This window comes from Macrosteles quadrilineatus, unplaced genomic scaffold (genome assembly GCF_028750875.1).
Source record: "Macrosteles quadrilineatus isolate MER2022 unplaced genomic scaffold, UCM_ALF_1.0 Scaffold_4__1_contigs__length_99947679, whole genome shotgun sequence".
Taxonomy (NCBI): domain Eukaryota; kingdom Metazoa; phylum Arthropoda; class Insecta; order Hemiptera; family Cicadellidae; genus Macrosteles; species Macrosteles quadrilineatus.
The window spans coordinates 76,510,861-76,532,189 of NW_026542597.1; the positions used below are offsets into that span (position 1 = coordinate 76,510,861).

The 21,329-nt window shown below is 34.3% G+C and overlaps 1 protein-coding gene across 1 annotated transcript; it reads left to right on the forward strand.

The window, feature by feature from the left end:
• The first annotated feature begins 1,058 nt into the window (after positions 1-1,058).
• Positions 1,059-14,948, forward strand: LOC128993069 (protein inturned-like). Its single transcript, XM_054416824.1, has 17 exons — positions 1,059-1,093; positions 1,822-1,911; positions 2,713-2,790; positions 3,245-3,395; positions 3,781-3,834; positions 4,523-4,582; positions 4,673-4,891; positions 5,897-5,946; positions 6,300-6,401; positions 6,887-6,991; positions 7,488-8,191; positions 9,214-9,294; positions 9,961-10,133; positions 10,695-10,777; positions 11,646-11,823; positions 12,248-12,390; positions 14,454-14,948. The coding sequence occupies exons 1-17, from the start codon at positions 1,059-1,061 to the stop codon at positions 14,563-14,565; spliced, it is 2,418 nt and encodes an 805-aa protein (XP_054272799.1). The 3' UTR covers positions 14,566-14,948.
• Positions 14,949-21,329: the final 6,381 nt, after the last annotated feature.

Below are 21,329 nucleotides of genomic sequence, written 5' to 3' on the forward strand. Positions count from 1 at the left end.
GGGGGGTTTTACGGGTTAAAAATGGGGGTTTTCCACTTTTTACCTGTAAAACATAAAATTTTGCATTTTCTTTTACAACCATTTTGTAGAGCTTAAAAAAACACAAATAATTTAGTATGTTAAAGTGTTATCATTCGCCTAATGCTTACAGAGAAAATACAACAAAAATTGTAATGGAGAATAAATGAACTGTTGTAGTTTGACTGTTTATGGATTTGGAAAATGCATTTATTTTATAATAAACTAGGCCTATTAACATAAAAAAACACACTTTTTACCCTCCCTGTTGCAGCAAACCTAAGTTACTTGTTAAGCTAATGCGATTTAGATAGGGAATAGATATGATATTTTTTTAGGAGATATTTCATTGTAAATCCAATCAGGCAAATGGGAATTAGCTTAGTCTGCAGGTTTGCTGCGGTGGGGGTATTTTGAACTATTTTAATAACAAAATTCACAGAAATAAAACTGATGATACTTTTTTTAGGTGACACTGCAGTTACAAAGAGTCGCTGAATGCGATATCACTCAAGTACCCGTCTCACAGCCAGATAAGGTATAGTCATTGAATAGTCATTTATTCAGTCTTTAAACAATAGGCCCTACATTATTGTAATTGACATCGTCATTATTATTGTAAAAAGATATAAGATGCGATACTTATATAATTAATAAAATTGACATGAAAGTTTGATTATATTATTTAATCGATTATAGTTTTATAATCACATACAACCAAACTTATTACGACTTATAAAATGCTATAGTTTACGATAAGCTGTCTTATCAGTTTGGCTTGGTTAACAAGTTAGCGTATTTAGCAGAAATCAGTAATTTTTCCTCTTAAAAAATTTGCTTTTAGGTCACCGTCGAGCAGTCGCCGCTGGTGAAGCAGATAGTGTCGGGTACGGTGGAGAGGGCGGGGGAGGAACTGCCTTTCTGGGTGGTGTATGCAACACAGGAGGGGGTAACGGAGACTAGTCCAGGGGGTGGTGTACTGCTACCCCCGCCAAAACACATTAGCAGCTGCTCGAGGAGTGTTCCTTACCATAGCACATATGGCTGGACAACTCATTCCGTCACCTGTCACTAGGTTGGTTTATTATGTGTCTTAAAATTATAAAATTAATTCATCTCGTTCAAGCCACCTTAGGACCAGGAGTTTGAAACAAAATAGGGACCTTATTTGTTAATTCACAACCACTATGTAATTTGTATGTAGCAAAGCAATATACAATTTTAGCTTTACAACCATGTTACCGCGGAGAATACTCAATTGTGCCGCGACTGCAGGAGAAAATGAAGATGTCTACACAACTGCGGGAAACGATGACTATGTCTACACGACTGTGGGACATGATCAGAATTTAGCAGTGATTGCAGCAGAGGATAATAATGTCACATGCTCAAGGGATATGTTCATGATTTTGTCGCGATTTTGGGATACGATGATGATGTCTACGTGACTGAGGGGATGATGATCAGAATTTTGCTACGACTCCAGAAGACTTCAATAGCAGGCTCTCCAAACTTGAAACTCTTCCTCTTATCTAGGGAAAATGTATAATAAACTGCCTGATTGTCTCTAGTCAGTTGAAATTTTTGAACAGTTAATTCAAGAAGCAACAAAACTGATTTTTGATCAAATGTAAAGTTATACATTTTTTAATTGTGTATTCACATATCTACCTCTACCATGGCTATCTTATCATTTTTTTATTTTAGTTCCTATTTATTTTAAATGTTTGACTATTTTACCTGTTTCCAGCTTTGCTTGTTCTGTGTAATGTGAAAATAAATTATTGATTTTTGACTTTTCAGCACCACAATAGTTCACAAAGGTCAGCTGGCTCATGTCATTTACACTGCGGAGAACAAGGAGTTGTTGTTGCTAGCCATTCCAGACTCAAGGTGAAATAACATTTTTATCAATAATCCACAAAACTATTAGTTCTTCAGCACACCTTTCCATTAACCTGTCTATCAGTACATTTTTAGTTATTTTAATTATCACAATATGTACAAATCCATCCGCCTATCCTTACATTTTATCTATAATAATCTTCATTTCCTGATCTTATTTATAAACTATTATTCAAATCAACAATCAATAAATCAATTCATTAGTATGCAAATTAAACCACTGGTTATTTGTGATATGTCAAAACCAAATCTGTAAAACAAAAAGGTTTCAGTTTAAGATTCAATTGGCGAGTTTTGAGATTCAATCTGCTTGAAACTCAAAGATCACTACTCGTTAGTTACACATTGCCCGTCTCCAACCTTCATTTATTTTATAAGACAATTGGTACCGGTAGTGAAAGTTGTAGATTGATTGTTTCTAATTTTGTAAATTCTTGATGTAGAGTACTGCCAGGAAAAAAAAATAATTACAAATCAAAATAAGGATAGTGACGAGTAACAATTTCCATGCTTTGTTGATAAACCTATTTTCTAGTTAAAAATTTGTACCATGGATTACAGTTGTAAATTGAAACTGATATTTGATAAAATGTAAAATAATTCAAAATATTGTTACTGCTGTGTCCTAATGGAAAACATTTTTAATTTTTAGTTAGGAGAGAGCACTATTTTATATTTCTTTACCAGTGAATGTTTCTAGAATTTCTGTAAATAATTTAGTTGTAGGTTATTTGGCTTAAGATGTAAATTCTGTCATCAAAAGCTATATTGAATGTTTGTTCTCAACAGGTGCTCATTAAAGGAAGCTATTTTGTTGAACACCGACATTGTCCGATGTTTAAAGTTTACTTATCAATCTTTATCGAGGTAAGTTTACTTTTGCGTACGTTTAATTTGTGAAACATGCTAAGTCACATGTGATGCCTACTTGCTTGGGAAATTTACTAATGTATAGATTTATTTTAAATGTTTTTTAACTTCACTTAATTTTAAGAGTTTTGTTGAGGGATATCTGAAACATAGGAACATAGGAGAGCATTGAACCTCTCTCTAAGTGAAACACATGGTCTTTGACACTTTGTCAGCCTAAAGCATACATTATGTAGAACATAAATCAAATATAAGAGATAAAACAGTTGATAAAATTTAAGCGTTACTCGTACATCTTCGAATGATGTGAAAAGTAGTCTGGCGGAAGAATAAAATCCGTCCATAAAACTATTTGGCCAATGAAACATTGAATGGGAGTAATTGTAATATTTAAACTTCATGTTTAACTTTACACATGTTATCATAGATTGTTCTTGCTCTATGTTTACAGATGTTTTTCTCTCAAAGAACACCATGCAGCCCTAGACAGAGTTTTCTCCCTGTTGCAAGCCCAGTTTCTCAGCTCTTCCTTGATAAATATTCAAAGGTTTCTCGATTTCTTGCCAGCGGCTCATTTCATAGCCTTGCCAAGAGACGCTCAGGTATAAATTTTTTGCTGCTTGTGTATTTGGGTTGAGAAAAGCTGTAGAGGATTATTAGCTATGAAGCATAATCTAAACGTTTTTAGAAATGGGTGAGTGTAGTGGCATTTAAATTTTTATTTGTTTTGAGTATTTAATTACTCGGTTAAAATACTAGCCTTTAAAATTAAGTATAAAAACAACATTATTGCTGTACAAAAGTCAATACCGATAATAGTTACAAATTTTGCTTACTTATCCTATACATCAACAGATATTTTTTATGCTGAAAATCAACGAATTCAATAAATTTAAGTTGTAATGTTTTGGGGCAATTAAATACTTTTTCACTTGTACTGTTTACATTTTATTTGTAACATTAATTGAAGTTGAATTTTGTGGACAGGTTCAAATTGATGATGCCCTAAGTGAACTTGAGTCCAATGATTTTGGAGGATATGTAAGTATGGTTTAGACTTAGTTACCTAATAAAAAAATTGTGAAAAATAATCCAATATGTTTATTTTGAAAGAAAAAATATGTGATACGTTTATGTTGAACCATGGGAAAAACTTAGCATTAACATACCTTAGGTACACAACTGTTAAATTAAAAATATAAGTTACTGTAGGAAACTAAACCATAATAAATTCAGACCAAATAAAATCAGCTATGCCTAATCCCGACAGCAATTTCACAGTAGTGTTTAATAATTTAATGCAGCTAAATTAAAAATGTGCTTACAGACATTATTCTTAGTGGGTGACTAGACTATTTGAAGCAATCATGTTGGCTTGAGCTAGTTCCACCCATCACTTAGTAATGATGAAGTACAAGCTATCCTAGAAAGCACTTCATCATTTAAGATTTTTAATTTTCATCCATATTTCATTAATGCTGATGACTAGGAACCTGGATTAGTTAGGAGGATTCATGAAGGTTTACTGTATGACCATAAATAGATTGGTAAGTAAATTTTGGGTTAGATAGATTTTATTTTGCAACAGTAGGACAAATGTTTCTGATAATAGTTTTTTGTTAATAGATTTTAATGAATTGAAAAAGACCATCATTACATGGATTTTCAACTACACATTGCTACATGTGTTTGTTCTTGTAGTAAACATGTAATGATTCTATTTTTCCAGAACGATGAAGACGACTGCCAGAGGCTTTACTCAATCATCGGCTCCTGTCTGTTTTATAAGGTTAGTTACATCGACTTATATGATTTGATTACTCTAAACAAAAAATGTGAATCGTTAATATTACGGTATCTAAACATTTTGAATTTGCAGGGATATCTTCTAGCCTCTCATTTCAATAGAGAAGACCTAGTGGATGTGAATGCTTGGTGTCGTCACAACGGACTTTTGTTACTTTCGCGATCGGAAAGTGTTCGTAACCTTGTTATGTGGAGAGAAGTTTTCCCGGCTTCATGCAACAGAGGGCAGCCGGCTGTCACCCTCACGTACTTCCTGCCACAGGGTCGCTGGTTCCTGCTGGTGGTTGGTCAGGTATGTAGAGAAAGAATGATTGTAATCTTGTCTCAAACAAAGCAAAAAAAACAAAAAAAAAAAAAAACTTTAAATAGACAAGAATTCATTCCTTTGAACCTACAGTAATAGATTAATTATTGATTTCACCATGCCCATTCTTGTAATAATCCTTCATTATTTGAACTTTTGAACACTTAAGTTTGAATTCTTTTAAACATGATTTTTGTGAACTCGCACATAATTAGGTTGAGTATAAGTAGTAAAGTTTTTTGATTCCAAGGTGCAGCTCACATAATAATAATCTAGGCCTACCCATCCTGTTTCCACCGATTTCTACTGATTTTTAAAATTAGGCAAAACAATATACAAAATTAACAATATAGCCCAAAGCCCAAGTGTTGTAGTTATAAACTTGACTTACAGGTTGCAGCACACGCCATATACTTTGGCTGTGGTTTTTTATGTTGGGGTATACTCCCACGGATAAAGCTGTATGAAATAGTGTGTTAATTTGGCAATAGAATTTTAGCCTCCTGATTGCATTTAAATACTAAAGAATTGGTGTAAATATCTTCATTTATGAGATCAAATGTGTTGCTAAATTGCAACCGGTTCCGATTCACATAGGAGTCATTGCCGGGCCTGTACAGGTGTGTTCTCGCTTCATTTGAAATTTTGGGTTAAAAACAAGGGGTAATACTGCAATGGCATGGGACACGAAGTAATTGGGTGGGAGTTATGTCTATAACTCTTCTATAAGAATTACCCTTCATTTTTAACCTTAAAAATTGCTTCGAATGAAGCAAGAAGACATCTGTACTAGCCCGACGATGACTCCTATTTGAGTCGAAACCTGTTGCAATTTAGCAACACATTTCATCCCATAAATGCAAGTATTTACACCAATTCTTTAGAAGTTAATTTGATGACTGATATCACTGTATCTGGAACTGGAATAGTTAAAGTTAAGATTTTACAAGAAAAAAGAGTTTTAAAAATTAATAAATATTTTTTGGTTTGTAGGAAGACTGTCTGTTAGCCTTACTGTTGGAATCTGGAGGCTGCACGGTAAAGTAAGTACTAGATGTCACAAAAGTTTTAAAATAAATTTAACGCCAATAATTTTTACCAATTTTTATTACCTTATGATAATGGATGCTTCTAAGGATCTAATTACAAAAAATAAACAAAAAAACAAGAAAAACTATTTTAGAAGATGTACCTCCTTAAAGATTCACATCAGAAATTTTTCTCAAAATTATCCATCACTTCCGATACAGTTTCTTCTTTAATTGCTGTTTTTCCGTTCAGATTTTCTTCCAGAACATTTAAGATTGGAGGCAAAATGCTAATAAACGCTGCTATTTTAGTTAATATACATTTTTCATCAAGAATAGTAAATATGTTTTCTGCTCTTATCTTTCAGGATTGAAGGAAATCCCGGGCCAGAGCCGGTATATGTTAAACAAGCTCAGGCAACTTTACATCATGTTCGAGAGATCCAAGTTTTATCCCTGGCTGACAAATGGTATGTTAATAGGTAAAATTGTCCGTCTACAATTAATCTTATTGTGAGTTAGAATCCATAATCCTTCTGTGGAAAGACGTTTGCTGGTTCAATCTTGACTCAAGTTGAAATTGTTTGACGTTTAAAACTTTACCCATTTGTCATTGATGTTTGAGCTAAAATTTGTCTAAGCAGTGGATTGCGCAGAAGAAGTTCATTAAGTTTTCTAATAAAACCCGTTGGAGAGCAAACGTAATTTTTTTTGCTGAAAAGTTTTTTTTAGTATTACTCTCAGCCTTGCGCTTAAACCATTTGTTGGTTAGATACAAAGTTAATTAATTTACTACAACGCTCACAAAATGTCATGCCATTTACAGTTAATTTGAAGGATGACAGTGTTTTAAAAACATGATTTGTGTTTTGATTGCTTTTTACTGACTAATTTCAGTCTTCTGGAGCACATTTCCTGTTTTTATTTGTCTTGTTAATATTTTATTCTGGTTTAGGATCCAAAATCACTGCCGGCTTCCAACCATGTGTCCAGATTCACAAACCAAACCCTCACTCAACACTTCTGGTGAAAATTCAACAAATACAAATACAGGAAATATGTACATTGGCTAAAGATAATGTAGCCCCTGTGTTACCCACTGATCTCGAAGCGAGTCGCTTTGTACTGTCTCTTACTTCTGCCTCCGAGGTTCGTGAAGTAGTCTTATTAATAGGATCTAAAAAAAGTTCTGGCATTGATGAAGTCCCATGCAGCCTTCTCAAACTTTGCAATGAAAACATCTTTGAAGCATTGGCCTGCGCTATTAACAAGTCGTTTGAAACTGGTTGCTTTCCTGATTCGTTGAAAACTTCAAAAGTTGTCCCTGTATTTAAGAAGAATGATCCTCTTAACGCAAGTAACTACCGGCCTATTTCTGTCCAGCCCTGTTTTGGTAAAATCTTTGAGATTATTTTTCTTAAAAGACTGCTAAGTTTTATTGAAACAAATAACATCTTGTCAAAAAACCAATTTGGGTTCAGAAAAAACATGTCTACCTGTGATGCCATTTTCGCCCTATTAAAGGAAGTATATAACCACCTTGACATTTCTGACAGCTTACTATGTCTCTTTTACGACATGACAAAGGCTTTTGATCTTCTTGACCATGGGATCCTTCTGGATAAGCTGCGAATACTTGGCATTTCTGGAAACCCACTGCGATGGATTTCATCCTATCTTAAAGATCGACACATGATTGTATCCTTGAAGCACAGAGGCCCTGACAACATCCTCCGGACATATAAATCGTCTCCTTCACCAGCTCTGAACATCGGTGTCCCCCAGGGATCAAACCTTGGGCCCATCCTATTCCTGTTATACGTGAATGACTTGCCTGGCTCCATATCTTCTGGAAATTTATGGCTTTTTGCTGATGACGCCTGTCACCTAGTCCCAAGCCCAAATCGAAATATCACAATTGAAAACACCCAAACTGGCTTACTTGAAATGTCAACTTGGTGTAGCAAAAATCATCTGGTCCTAAATTCTGGTAAAACCAAATTAATGGAGTTTTATAACAGGAAGAAGCCTGAACCACCTCCGATATTGACCTTGGACGGGGTACCTCTTGAAACCTGTAGTGAAACCAAATACTTGGGTCTACACATTACGGAGAACCTAAATTGGGGAACGCATGTCGATGCAATAGCGCCCAGACTGTCATCTGTCACCTACCTGCTGTTTAGACTACAAAAGCTGGTTGACATCGAGATTCTCCTTAAGGTTTACTATGGCTGCTTTCATAGCATAGTTTCATATGGTTTGGTATTTTGGGGTAGTTGTAGTGAGGCAAAACGTATCTTCATCCTTCAAAAACGTGCAATTAGAAGAATATGTGGAGTCCATAGACGGACACACTGTAAACCTCTGTTCCAAGAACTGAACATACTCACACTTCCGTCTCTCTTTATATTGGAATCTGCATTGCTCGTTAAGAAGAATCCTAATATTTTTGTAACTAACAGCATGGTCCACAATTACAATACAAGAAGAGCAACAAATCCTCATGTACCACAAGTAAATTCCACCCTTGCAAGCAAGAGCCCTTACTTCAATAGTATAAAGATTTACAACAAATTGCCTCAGTACATCACACAAGAGCCTTCTATCAACAAATTCAAAAACCTGCTAAAAACATTTTTAAGTCAAGCGGCCTACTACAGTGTTGATGAAATATATGTCTAGGCCATGTGCATCCCTGAAGAGGAAATGAATCAATTTTATATTAATTAAAAGCAAGAAAAGTAAAAAAACCTGACGACCACGTCGCTGATGCGATACCAGTGGGAATTCTCCAAGTATCCAAGTAAGTAAGTAAGTACTACTGCAGAGTTCTCACCAAAATCTACACCAAGTAAGCTTAAACCGGTTGTGTTATTCTAGATGATACGCTACAACGGTTATGGCAGATTGTCAAATTTAGGTATTCGGGTGATGACCGTGTCGTTGAAAGAGAGACTAGAGGCCGACGTTCGATATGCATAGCAGCTATACATCTTCTATCCAAAACGTTGGCCTCTAGTTTCACTCTTTCAACAATGCAATCATCACCCGAAGACCTAGATTTGACAATCGGTTGTGTTACCATTCTACTGTATTTAAAAAAAAATTTTTCACAGTATATCAGATTTCTGTATTACTGTTCCGAGTAACACTGCAAACTTTAAACTTAAACAATATTACCTATTTTATTAAATTACCATTTATTTGGCAATAATATCTTAATTTCTAATGTACATGTTTTATACAATAACTGTGTTATCTAGAGGTTTTATGTTTAAGGTCCAAGCACCTCTAAAAAACCACAAGAAGTGACTTCCATCCTGAAGCACAGAATTAGTCCAGATGATAGCCTTAGTACAGGTAAGAAGTCATAAAAATAACACTTTATCTAATCTAAACTATTCATTCATTCAGGGACAACAAACTATTTTCTTCCATGCGCAAATGAGATCTTCAAAATATTAGCAACAGGATGACAAAATATAATTGTACTTAAAGCCCAACATTTTCATTGTGTATTTTTGTTGTTGATGCAAATTGAGTATCTAGCAAAACTAAATTTAGATGATTTTTAAGGATTACTTACTGACGAAAGTAGGTGAAAATTCACAAATTAATGCATAAACACTAGCCCGGAAAATTCTATATGTTTATTTGCAAATTTTCATCTACTTTCTTCAGTAAGGTAAAACATTCCTGCCTTCTGCATACCTTCTTTGGCCTTCTGTTAAAACCGATCCACCACAAAATCCTTTAAAACCAGGGCCTAAAGCCATTTAAAAAAAAAGGCTTTATTCATCAGTTGATCCAGTGATCTATGATCTATCTATGATTTAATTCAGTGATCATTGTCTTCTAGGAGTGGGTGAGTGGATATAGAGCTTGCCTATGAAGGTTCAGAATTGGAAATACTTTATTCATGATTTATAACATTTTAAAGATTGTTTAGTTTGCTTGTTTGATCCAAAGCAATATGCAGGATTTTTTTATTTTCTTCTTTGTTACAAATTCATCCGTATTGGGCAGGTCGTGACATGTACGAGACATCAGAAGACTCGACAAGTCAGGCCGCGTCAAGTGTAGTAAGTGACGAAGCTGCTCCAATACTTGGACGAAGGGCTGAGAGAGAACGAGCCACTGACTCCATCCTCTCCGACTCTGATTTCTCCGACGACCTTGACGAATGGACGTCGCTAAATGTAAATACTTGCGAGTTTATTTATACTTTGTACTTGGAATTTATTTTTTTTTTTCTTAAGTTTAGATAATTAAATAGCTTGGAAAATTTAGTTTTCAAACCATATTTTTCCTAGGACAAAAAAAAATTCACTTCAATAGAAGCAAGCTGGTGTAGTGTTAGAATGTGGGACTTTGGTCCCTGAGGTCCCGGGTTCAAATTTCACCAATCACCAATTGATTTTATCAAAGTGATCATGCTTCAACTGTCTAGGCCTAGCCTGAAGAAATGTAAAAACTAAAAACAAACCGGGCTAAAGCCTACCTAAAAAATTAATCACTTTCTCAAAAACCTTCAAAAAACTGCTGTGCTGAAACAAATTCCTAAATAGGTCGTCTCCTTAAAATATGTTCAATCACTATTTAAAATGTGTTTTTGTACTTTTATCAGTTTATAAATATTTTTGTCAATAATTTGGGGATCACTACAAGAATATGAACAAGGGCATGTTGCTCTATCAATTGTTGGTGTTTTCATTATGAAAATCTCGTTATTATTTTTACTAAAAAGAATTGTTTTCCAGAGTGGAGCCGGGAGTAGATTGTTTGATCTCTCGGAAATTGGAAGGAATCTACTGTCTGATGTTGAATACTCCTTACCCATGAGGTAAATCAATGTTATACTTGATATTTTTTCAATTAGAAAAGTGAGGTATAGTTTGGAAAACCATCATGCAGGATTGTTTTCAAGAATAAAAAACAACAACAAAACCGAGGGATGATATTCAAAATGTTATCATGTTTATCCTTGCCTCATCAAATTATTACTGACATTATGTGAGGGTAGTAATTATTTTTCCTGTTCTTTTATCAAAACTTTAATCTGAAACTGCTCTTAAGCTTTCAACTCTCTTAAATTTATATTAGAGGAATTCGTACAGTTTTTTAAATACCTTATTAGCTGATTTTCTTTCAACACCTCCAATTTGCATGTGAGTTTTGAAGACAGTAGGCTATAGAAACCTGTGTTTTCTTAATATCTGGCATATTCATTAATATAGCATTGCTCGAAGTGTGTTTTTTAGCACTGAATAAGTCTTTGGGAGTGCGTTTGGCAAATGACAATGTCCAAAGAGAGTTTTAAGAGGACTATAGGTAGTTGGATAGTTGAATGGTGATAGTGCTCGCCTAGTAGACAGAAGGTTTAATGTTAAATCCTAAAAAAATTAGCTATTTATTGTTCGAAAATGAAAATGGACCCAGCTGTCTGTGATAATTTTACTAGGCTTTGAATAAATGACCCTGGCCAAAGAACCAATCTTTTATTCAGAAACAAAGCTGTCATCTCCATTCATTCGACATGCATAATTCAATTATCTTTGTCTTAAAATGTGGGTCAAACATGCCGTACGGGTTTACTGTAATTTTTGTGTACAAGTTTGAATGCCATTAACATTTTTTCTCAAGGAAACGGCCCAAACTCTGTTTTTGTTACCACTGCTTTGTTTATAATTCTCCCTTTCTGTGCTGTACAGATTGACCGCTGGAGATCAGAACCCATTGTTCTGCTACGTACATCTGGACTGTGCTGAGGGGGTGATTCTCAGCAACCCTACGCTCACAGCGTCTGGGCAACTGAGGCACATTCTTCACAACTTCCGCACCCTGGCTCCCCTTATACACGAGCTGCTACAGAATACTGTGCGGTTTAAGGTGAATGTCTTAACTTTTTGGAAAATTAACAATTGGGGTTAATTTATTGCATTGTCTAAAAATGGCTATTGAATGTCATTTAATCAATTAGTTCATGTTAAGTTAGTTTCATGAACAAAATTTCTGGCTTGTCGTCTTAAATTTGAAGAGGTTGATGAAAGAACCTATAAAACATCAAAATTTTTACTACCTTGTTTACACGGCCCAGCTTTCATAAGTACATTTTTTTAAACCCCTTGAAAACGACATAACCAATGCTAAATTAACCTCTATAACAAAATGTTTCCATCAAAATAACCTAATAACACATTTTTCTCTAAACCTCAATGACTTATTTTATTTTATTGTATCTCAGAACCTCCATTCAAGTTTTGTTGATTTATTGAATGATTATTGGTTCATTAACAACCCCCTTTTTTTACAGAAGCTGAAAGTTCAAGAAGTATCGGAGTGCTTGATCAATAAAACATTGATTGCTAACAAAGAACATGCAATGCTGTTTGAGTGTCCTCCCGCCAAAACTGACTCTGGAAAGAAGTCAAAACCACTCACTTATTGGATTGTAGGGTAAGCATAATTTTTTTTCAACATCGCTGTAATTTTGTCGTCTGTAATATTTAAAATGGAACTAGTGGCCCCCAAAAAGCTCAAATGTTAAACAAATTGTCGTAATATTTTAAACAAACTCAGAATCAAATTATCTATGTTTATGCATAGATATCCCAGTACAACATATCTTTTGCGTAAAAAATCAGTTTGTTGTTTGTCTTGCTTTGTTGAAATTTTTTTCAACCGCTAAATTAACACCCCGACCCAGTTATTATTTCTAAGTTTATGCTCCTTTTGTAAAGGTTTAACAAAAATTAGTATAAAGTAGAGGCATCCCATTGACCAAACTTAACCCTACATTTGTTTCTGATCAACATCTAAAAAACTACTATTAGCCTAGAGTAAGTTTATGTGGTGGTATTCCTCCTAAATGTGCGGTTGACTTTACATATTCTATCAAAAAAGGACCTAACCAATGCCTGATTACTAACTATTTTGCGACCGGTTAGGGTCCAACCTAACCGACTGGTTATTTACCGACTGGTTGGGGGTTTGTTAGGTTCCATTTTACCCAGTTATCGAAACCAATCACGAAATTACTTTTCATCAGCATCTTCGACATGCATATTTTTGGTTAGTTTTAAGAAACGGAAACTAACTAACTCTAGGTTTTACTGTTAGATATGGATGCTCCCTACTACCGTGCATTCTAGGCTTAGGCTATATTATTTTAACATTTTTTGCTTGAAGCAAAAAAGGTTAAAATCTCCTCCAAACAAAATTATTTTTCCGCTCATTGGAACTTGTCATAGTACAGTACTTACTTAATGAACAAATACATCTACGAACCTATTTCATCTTTATTCACAAATTGTTCTCTTACAGTGGCCGTTGAGGTTATTCCACTTGATACAATATTGATTAAACACTACTATACACTAAAATATAAATGTTAGTTAAATTTACATAAAAAGTGTACAATAAATCCTTAACATATGTTTTGAAATCAAAACAAAGTAGGAGTTTTCAATTTAATTTTGAATCGTTTAATATTTAGTCAATGTGGTTATTTCACGTTAAACATTCCCTCAACACAAAAATAACCTTCAAATTAGACGAAAACGTCATTATTATTCAGCCATTCTAAGTTTAATTCCTTTGATTTGAGCCATCTCCTATGATTCTACTACTTATCATACGCTTTACTAATTTACTTAAAAATACACAAGTTTGCAAATTGCAGTAAAACAATAAATTGTTTTCAACTTTCTAAGAGTAACTAAGAAGTCTTAATTATTATAGGTAACGTTATCCCTGATTTTATATAGTATACATTACATTGCAGATTTGACTGGCAAATGAGTAATCCAAATCTAATATTGCCTACTGGCTAATGATAAATCACGATCAGCTGTATTGAAGTAAACAAAAATCAGCAGTAAATAGCTTCTAATGCTATTCTTATGGAGAACATTTAACGTTATATCTAATTTCGTGTTAAAATTTAGGGAATTTCACTATTTTTCCCGCCGTCAAGGGATTGAGACCTATAATTTGAGCCCTCTCCCGTCATTCTATGACGTCCCAGTCACCCAAAATTTTGACGCAAAGAATCGGCTTACATACATAATTAATATATTCATAGATGTTTGTCTGTCTCCTAAAAGTCCTTATGCACAACTAACTTCCCATCTGATTATCATGTGACTAAACACTTAAAAAAAAATAAAATCGTTTCATAAACACTTTGAATGGTTTTTGTCTTATTCACGCCTGATAATCCAGCAGTTTGCATTGGACAAGGTAGTGAAGAACCGCCATATCTTGTCTGCGTTCTCTCCCCGTGGCGAGGCACGGGCAGAACAACTAGGATTGATAAAGATATTTATTTTTATTTCTCTCAACAGCTGATTAATTTCAACTCCCCTCCTCTGTCAACCACGGGTTTGGCTTACAAAAACAATAAATGATGTTTTTACTATCTAACCAACTCTAAGCGCAACATTTTTACTTAAGTCTTTTGTGTTCTAATGAGGGCAAAAACCTATTCTACCGTATCTAATTTGGTGATTGGTTTTCAGGCGGTTGTTTTTCATGCCTCAGCCCCGAGAAGTTTACATCTGTTTCCAAGACTCCTCGCCACAGAATATGGTAGAAATTGCCTGCAGACTAGCTTTGAGTGCTTCCGGTTGAGAATACCCAAGTTTTAAAGAATAATCAACCACTTTAACTAAGGTTAACCCAAGTTTTCTAGCTGACTAATAAGCCAGATGGATATCAAAACCCATCACCGATGTGTTAAATGACGTCCTCTCAACTTGTCTACGAAGTTGAGTGGTAATAGTGCTTGCCCTCAAATCTAGAGGTTGTAGGTTCAAACCCGAGCAAATTTTATTTTGCACCCAGATGTAATTTGTCATTGGGCTATGAATTAATGATGCTATCTAACTAAAAGTCAACGTTGAATTGTACTTTTTACATTTTTTTTTATGTCCCACCGTCACATTCTAGGACGCTAGTTCTAGCTCGGAATTGTTTTACACGTTACTTCAGGCTAGTTCTAGTGGGTTGCGGCATTATCATATGGATAAAATTCATTGGTGATTGGCAGGATTTGAACCTAGGACCTCAGGCCTAGGCCCTGTGCTCTACCACTAGACCATTGAAGTCAATATTAGTAATCGTTAAATAGTAACAAGGCCATCCGATTCTGAAAAAAGTATGAAAGTAGCAGCTGAATAGCTGCTAAAAAAATAAATAAATAAAAATAAAAAATAAAAACTAAGGCTTATGTTATGCATGTGGTTTCAACCATTTGGCAAAATTATGTAGCCTACTACACAAATTATTAAATTGAGAGTTTAAAATCAGCCATTATTGCAGCATGGATGAACACGGGAGAAAACTGTTGATGTAAAAAACATCCTTCTTATACTCCTTTACGAAAAAGTTAACTGTACAAATATTCCACAAAAGAAAATATTTTGCATTTAGTATATGTACCGGTACCAGGTACCTGTTAATAGTCCGTCCATAGTATAAGGCTCAACACTATAATTTTATTCTCTTGTTTATGTTTATTTATAATAATGGTTTTATATAAGAGTTTGAAATTTTGTATAAATGTTTTTATAAACTAGTTGGTGCTGTCCGATTCAAGGACGTTTATAACTAGTTATGGAACCTTGTTTTGATATATTTTTTAATTTGTTATGGTATCAATAAGAGCCATCGAAATAGCTTTAATATAGAGTCCTTAGTATTTGTTAAAATAATACGTTTTGCCTAAGGCTACGGCCACATGGGCGTTTTTCACGCAGTAAAATGTAGCTTATTTTCACGCTGCTTGAATTCCCGCTGTTGTATGCCACACGTGCGTTTTTTTCACGCAGTAAAATGTAGCTTATTCTTACGCCGGTTGAAGTCCAGGAGCGGCAAAATGCAGTGGTAACCCGCAGTTGATTGACGAATTCACGTAATTATGTTATATATCTTCCTCATGGCCGGAATAGTAACCTTGTTTCTGACTACTGAACAAGAAATATGAATGGTTTATTGATTTCAATACGAAAACAATACTAAAATTATTTTATTTTGTTAACCTTTTATTTAATTATTTACATTTAGGCCTAGAATAAAAAAATGAATATAATAGGGTGAATGGTACAGTTGTTGGCACCTTAAGACAAATTTTCTGTTTAAAGTTTAACCGTTTACAGTGGAATCAGAATTTTGGTGATTTAAGTTGTTGAATACATTGTTTGAAGGTTTAAAATTCTATAGGAATTATTGTATTTTCTTTTCTTGTGTTACATCTATTTTTTATAACAAATTTAAAAAAAATGTACATAGGGCACAGTTGTTGGCACACATTTCATAGTCATTGGCACCCTAGGGGCACAGTAGTTGGCACTGAATATTTTTATGTATATTCCTAGTTATTTGTGTATTTCTAGCATTATGACTAATTTCTAAAATTACCTGAAAGGAAATAAGTAAGAAGTGAATGAAAATACATAACAAATAGTCATAAAAATGTATTTGTATGTCATAAAATATCAAAAAAAGTATCGAAAAAACAGGAATAAAATACTGTTCTTGTTCGTTTGTCAAACAGGAATAAAATACTGTTCTTGTTCGTTTGTATATAAACCGCTTGTATATAAAACAAGAAAGTTCAGTTTCAGTGTAGGCTAAATCCCACCTAAAAAAATTAAAAATTCGAGCCTAAATCGTTTAAAATGTCATCACCAAATTTCAAACAAGGCTGACAGATAAACACAGGGTCATTTTTGTCAATTAGACCACTTTCACTGACAACACATGTCACATGGTAAACCTTGTCACACAAATCACACTCTGCAGCTTCGTCATTAGCTTTAAAACCACGCCCGCAAGAGTAACAGAGTCCAGAAACATGTGTTTTAACACTTTTCTTTCCCAAGCTGGATGTAGGGGTAACTTTATCAACAAGTGCAGGACTGGCTTGTTTTTTGTCATCATGTTCAGAACTGCATTGTTCTTCAAACTTCTTTAACATTTCCGATTTATAATTTTTATTCTTTAACAATTTAATGTCCTTCATAGTTAACACTTTTTGCCTTTCTTTTTTTGCACTATTAGACTCATCTGTTTTTTCACTTCCAACACTGAAACCAACATTAGGCCTAGGTTTCTTTATGGCAATAGCATTTTTTTGTTTGCTCGTTTTAACCATTTGATTTTCTTTCTTCAATTTTTTTGACATTTTGTTTTCTTCTGTTTTCTTCCTTGCTTCTTCTCTTTTTCTCTTTCGCTCAGCTTTGGCTAAATCTTCTTGTTTCTTCTTTTTTTCCTTCTCTGTAAAAAGCTCCTTCCATTTCTTGGAAGTTACTACAAAGGGCACCCTTTCAATTACTTTAGTTCCTTTACGTTTAGGGGTTTCTGGCCATGTCAAAACGTCAGATAGTACTGAAGTGTTTGCACTACTTTGGGTTAAAGGAGTAGACTCACCTTGAGCTACTGGCGTAACAACACTTTTGCTTGGCCGATCCAATAACTCCTTTGTTGGAGTTGAATAGTTATGTTCCAACTGTATATTATAATCTGCAGGCATAGATATTTCAGAAATATCTTCTGTCTGGGTAGACTTTTCAGTACACTTAGGCCTATTCTTCATGGAATGTGCTTTAGGCCTACCTCTCTCAAATTCCTCCCATAGTCTGTAAAGAAGGTAAAACTCATTAGGTTTCTGCTCATTTTGGACTACACGCTCGATGTTCTTGAACTCAGTCAACATCTGGTCTCCTATTATTAGTTCAAATGAGCTCTTGGTCATAGTTGGAGAATCAAGATCATCGTCACAGTCAGTAGTTCCCAGGACAGCAGAATCTTTACCCAAGCATTTAGAAAAATCGATCTTGTTTACATCCCATGGACACAGGCCACAGGCTTTAAATCCATTTTCAAGTGTCTTGGGTTTCACAGTGGGTATGACATCTTTCAAGATTGGAGCAACATTTAATTTGGTTATGGCATCATTCGGGTGAGTTCTGCGCCACTCCATGACACCCTGCTTCCAATGATATTTGATAGGCCTAAAAGCAGCAACATCAGCTGGTTGAAGAATCCTCGTCGCATTTGGATATAGGGCAACCACTACAATTTTCAGTTCTGTACAGAGCTGGCTCAATTGATAAGTGAGATGGGTTTTATGTCCATCCACAAATAAAATTACAGGTAACTTTACCTTTTCCTTAATCAAATAGTGGTTGAATACATTTCCTATGTATTCGAAGAATACCTCGGCCTTCATCCAGCCACTATCACTATGGCCGATCCCCCAGTGATTTGGGACAGATCGAACAATATCTGTAGGAATCCTCTTGTATGGATATATGATCATTGGAGGCACTACCTTCCCTGATGCAGAAAAAGTAAACATAACAGTCACAGCGGACTTGGATTTACCTTGTTCTATTTCATAAACGTTTTCTGTACCCTTAGGAGCTAGAACTGTTGAATTTTTTGGACACAACACAAAATTTGTTTCGTCCCCATTGAATACACGTTCAGGATCCTTCAGTACTTCAAAACAACCCTCTTCTTTTAGAACACTTTCTATTTCGGCGAACCAATTTCTTATGTTTGATTCACTAACACAAGAACTGGCGTTAGTCACAGCTTCAGGCTTTCTTGGTACTATTTCTGGATGACGTCTTAAAAAAGCTCGATACCATCCTCTGCCAGGGTAGTTGTTATTGAATATTGTTTTTCTTTTGTTAATATCCAAGAATTCCTTAACACTAATCAAAATGTCCTCTTTTCTTCTAGGGAATCCTTTCCTGCAGCATTCATTTATCCACTTAACTAAAACCCCTTCTTCTTCTTTACTTAAAATTGTATCAGGTCCTTTTTCTTTCTTTACAAATTTGTTACTCAAACGAAACTGAATAGTGGATCGAGGTACTTTATATTTAATCGAGGCTGCTTTTTTTGATAAGGCTCCTCTTCTTACTTCGCTAACTGCAGCATCTAGATCTGCCTCGTTATATTTTTTCGCTGGCATTTTGATTGGTCCCAAACTATTTTTTCTTAAACAAAAGAAAACCAAACCAATCACTCGGCTATCTAAAATTTATAGTGGACCTAAATGGGACTTTTTAATTCCCAAAATCAAAAATATTTAATATGCCAACAATTGAAATCACCTTACCAAAGCATGTTTCAGTCGTTGGCATCTTTATGCCAACAATTGAAACAGTGAAGTTTTATGTTACAGTTATTGGCACCCCCTGGAAGTGGGCCATTTTGGAGGTGTTGGCCACAAACCTGAAATAAAATTACTCACTAAAGACTTTTCTGGGTCTTAAATTGTGAAATAATTGGTCTAAATTACATAAAATTTGTGTAACTATATATTTTATAAAGAAGGTTTCTTAGAAAGATTTAGAATGTTGGACATAATAATTCTAAATAGCTATAAAACATACATAACAAATTAAACGGGTATTTCAAAATTACAATTTTGACAGCTGAAAAAGTAACATATGCAGCATTAATCATTATTTTAAAATTATTCATTATTTTATAATATATTTAAATTAAAATATTAACCATGCCAACAACTAAAACACATGGTTTTCAGAGAGGTACAGTTATTGGCACACGAGTGCCAACTACTATAACATCATTACTTATTTGGTTTAGTTATTGGCACCCCCCCTTAAGATCAAAGTTTTTAAGGTTATGTTACAAAACATAACCTAAAATGAACCAATAAAGTTTAATGTTAAAAAAAATCAGTGGAATGTAAAATGTCTTTGATTTTTGCCGTTGTTTAAAGGAATTTTAAACATCATGTTTCTAAACAAATGCATAAAAGGAACTGTAAACTACTACCTACCTTCTCGAGAATTATTCCCAGCACGTGGGGGGAAGATGCTTGCTGTCATCCACTAAGAGAACTCGTGCTGCACCCTTTTGGCAATGGCGAGAATTATCTGTTTCCTCCATAGAGTAAGTAGTTCTCTTATTATAAGGAATATAGTAAAAAGGTGACAACTACTGTACCCCTGCCAACAACTGTACCGTTCACCCTATATTAATTTCGATACGAAAACAACACTACAATTATTTGATTTTGACATTTATAAAAAAAAAATAATATAAATATTTTTATGACAAGACTTTCATCAGATCTTTGAATATTCTACTACATAAATGCCTCTTTACATTTTTTAGTCCAACTAAATGCCTTTCCTTTTAGTAACAAATTATTAAGTGGTCCAGTAAGGTCGACCTATGTTTAAGATAAAACGTGTAGGTCTACTGTGTAATTGACTAAACCCAAAAATATTTTACGCTATCCTGGACAAAATTAGATACATTTATATTTATTTTAACTTGCCAGGACGACTTGATCAAAGCTGCGTGTTGCTCCCGCCCGTGTGGCCAGGGACAGAGCGTGAAAACAAGCTTCAAAAATGCACCACAGTCCATTCTTCTGCGGGCCCGCAGCGGTCGATTTTGAAGACGCGCCAAATCTGCGTGAAAACACACTCCGTGTGGCATACCTCATTACATTTAATGCTGCCCATATTTCTCACGTTTTTTCACGCTGCGTTCTTGCGTGAAAAAACGCCCGTGTGGCCGTAGCCAAACATAGATTTATCTTAAAAATAAACGTGAAATCATAAACGTTGATACTTTGTGTATATTATTAATATTGATGTGATAGAGACTGCGTGGATAAATTGTAGAAGTGCGTTGGTCAATAAATTAACTAACAATGCAACAGTGTAGATACAACTTGCCTTTAATGATTATCTTTGAGAATATTGTAAACCTATTTTTTTGTAGTATTACAATTTATTTCAAGTTCCAGTAAATAGTTTCACACTGTAAGTGCTTCTCGCAGATTTTTTGTAAATTTGCATGAATTAGGTTTGCAAGAGTACTTTTTCTCTTATTTTGTTTGCTGTTAAGTTAAAAAGTCTATTATTTATTGTTGAAAATCACTAAGATAGTTTATTTTTAGTGTCATTAATATTTGTGTAAGCTACAAAATGTTTTATATCCTTTATATAGATTTTTTATAACAGATAATAAAAAACAATTTTTATAATTCTGTTATGCATTTTACATTCTTAAAGTCGCCTGTATTTCCAATAAAAATTATATTAATGGGATAGGGTAAAGATTTAATCATCTTTTCATTTTATTTACTATTTGTGGACCAAATTGAAGATCTTTTAGTAGATATTACAAAAACCGCTAGGTGTCCCAGTTAGTATATTGAATTTCAGAATAATGAAGATTCAAAGTTGCAAAATCATAGAGAGTTAATGCTGTGCTTGGCGTTGGTTAGTCAAACATTTGTATGAGCCATTCTTTTCTGCTTGAAAAAAAAAAAAAATTATAAACATACACAAAACCATTAATATCATGTTTTGGACCCAACACATTTCACATTTTTT

What these genes read in the sequence shown, in the direction of transcription:
- LOC128993069 (XM_054416824.1), top strand. Translation starts at nt 1,059, where the DNA reads ATGGCTGGACAACTCATTCCGTCACCTGTCACTAG. An exon ending in AATACAAATACAGGAAATAT is followed by an intron (nt 6,992 to 7,487) that starts GTACATTGGCTA and finishes CATTTCTGACAG; the next exon opens with CTTACTATGTCTCTTTTACG. An exon ending in TCATAGCATAGTTTCATATG is followed by an intron (nt 8,192 to 9,213) that starts GTTTGGTATTTT and finishes TTTATGTTTAAG; the next exon opens with GTCCAAGCACCTCTAAAAAA.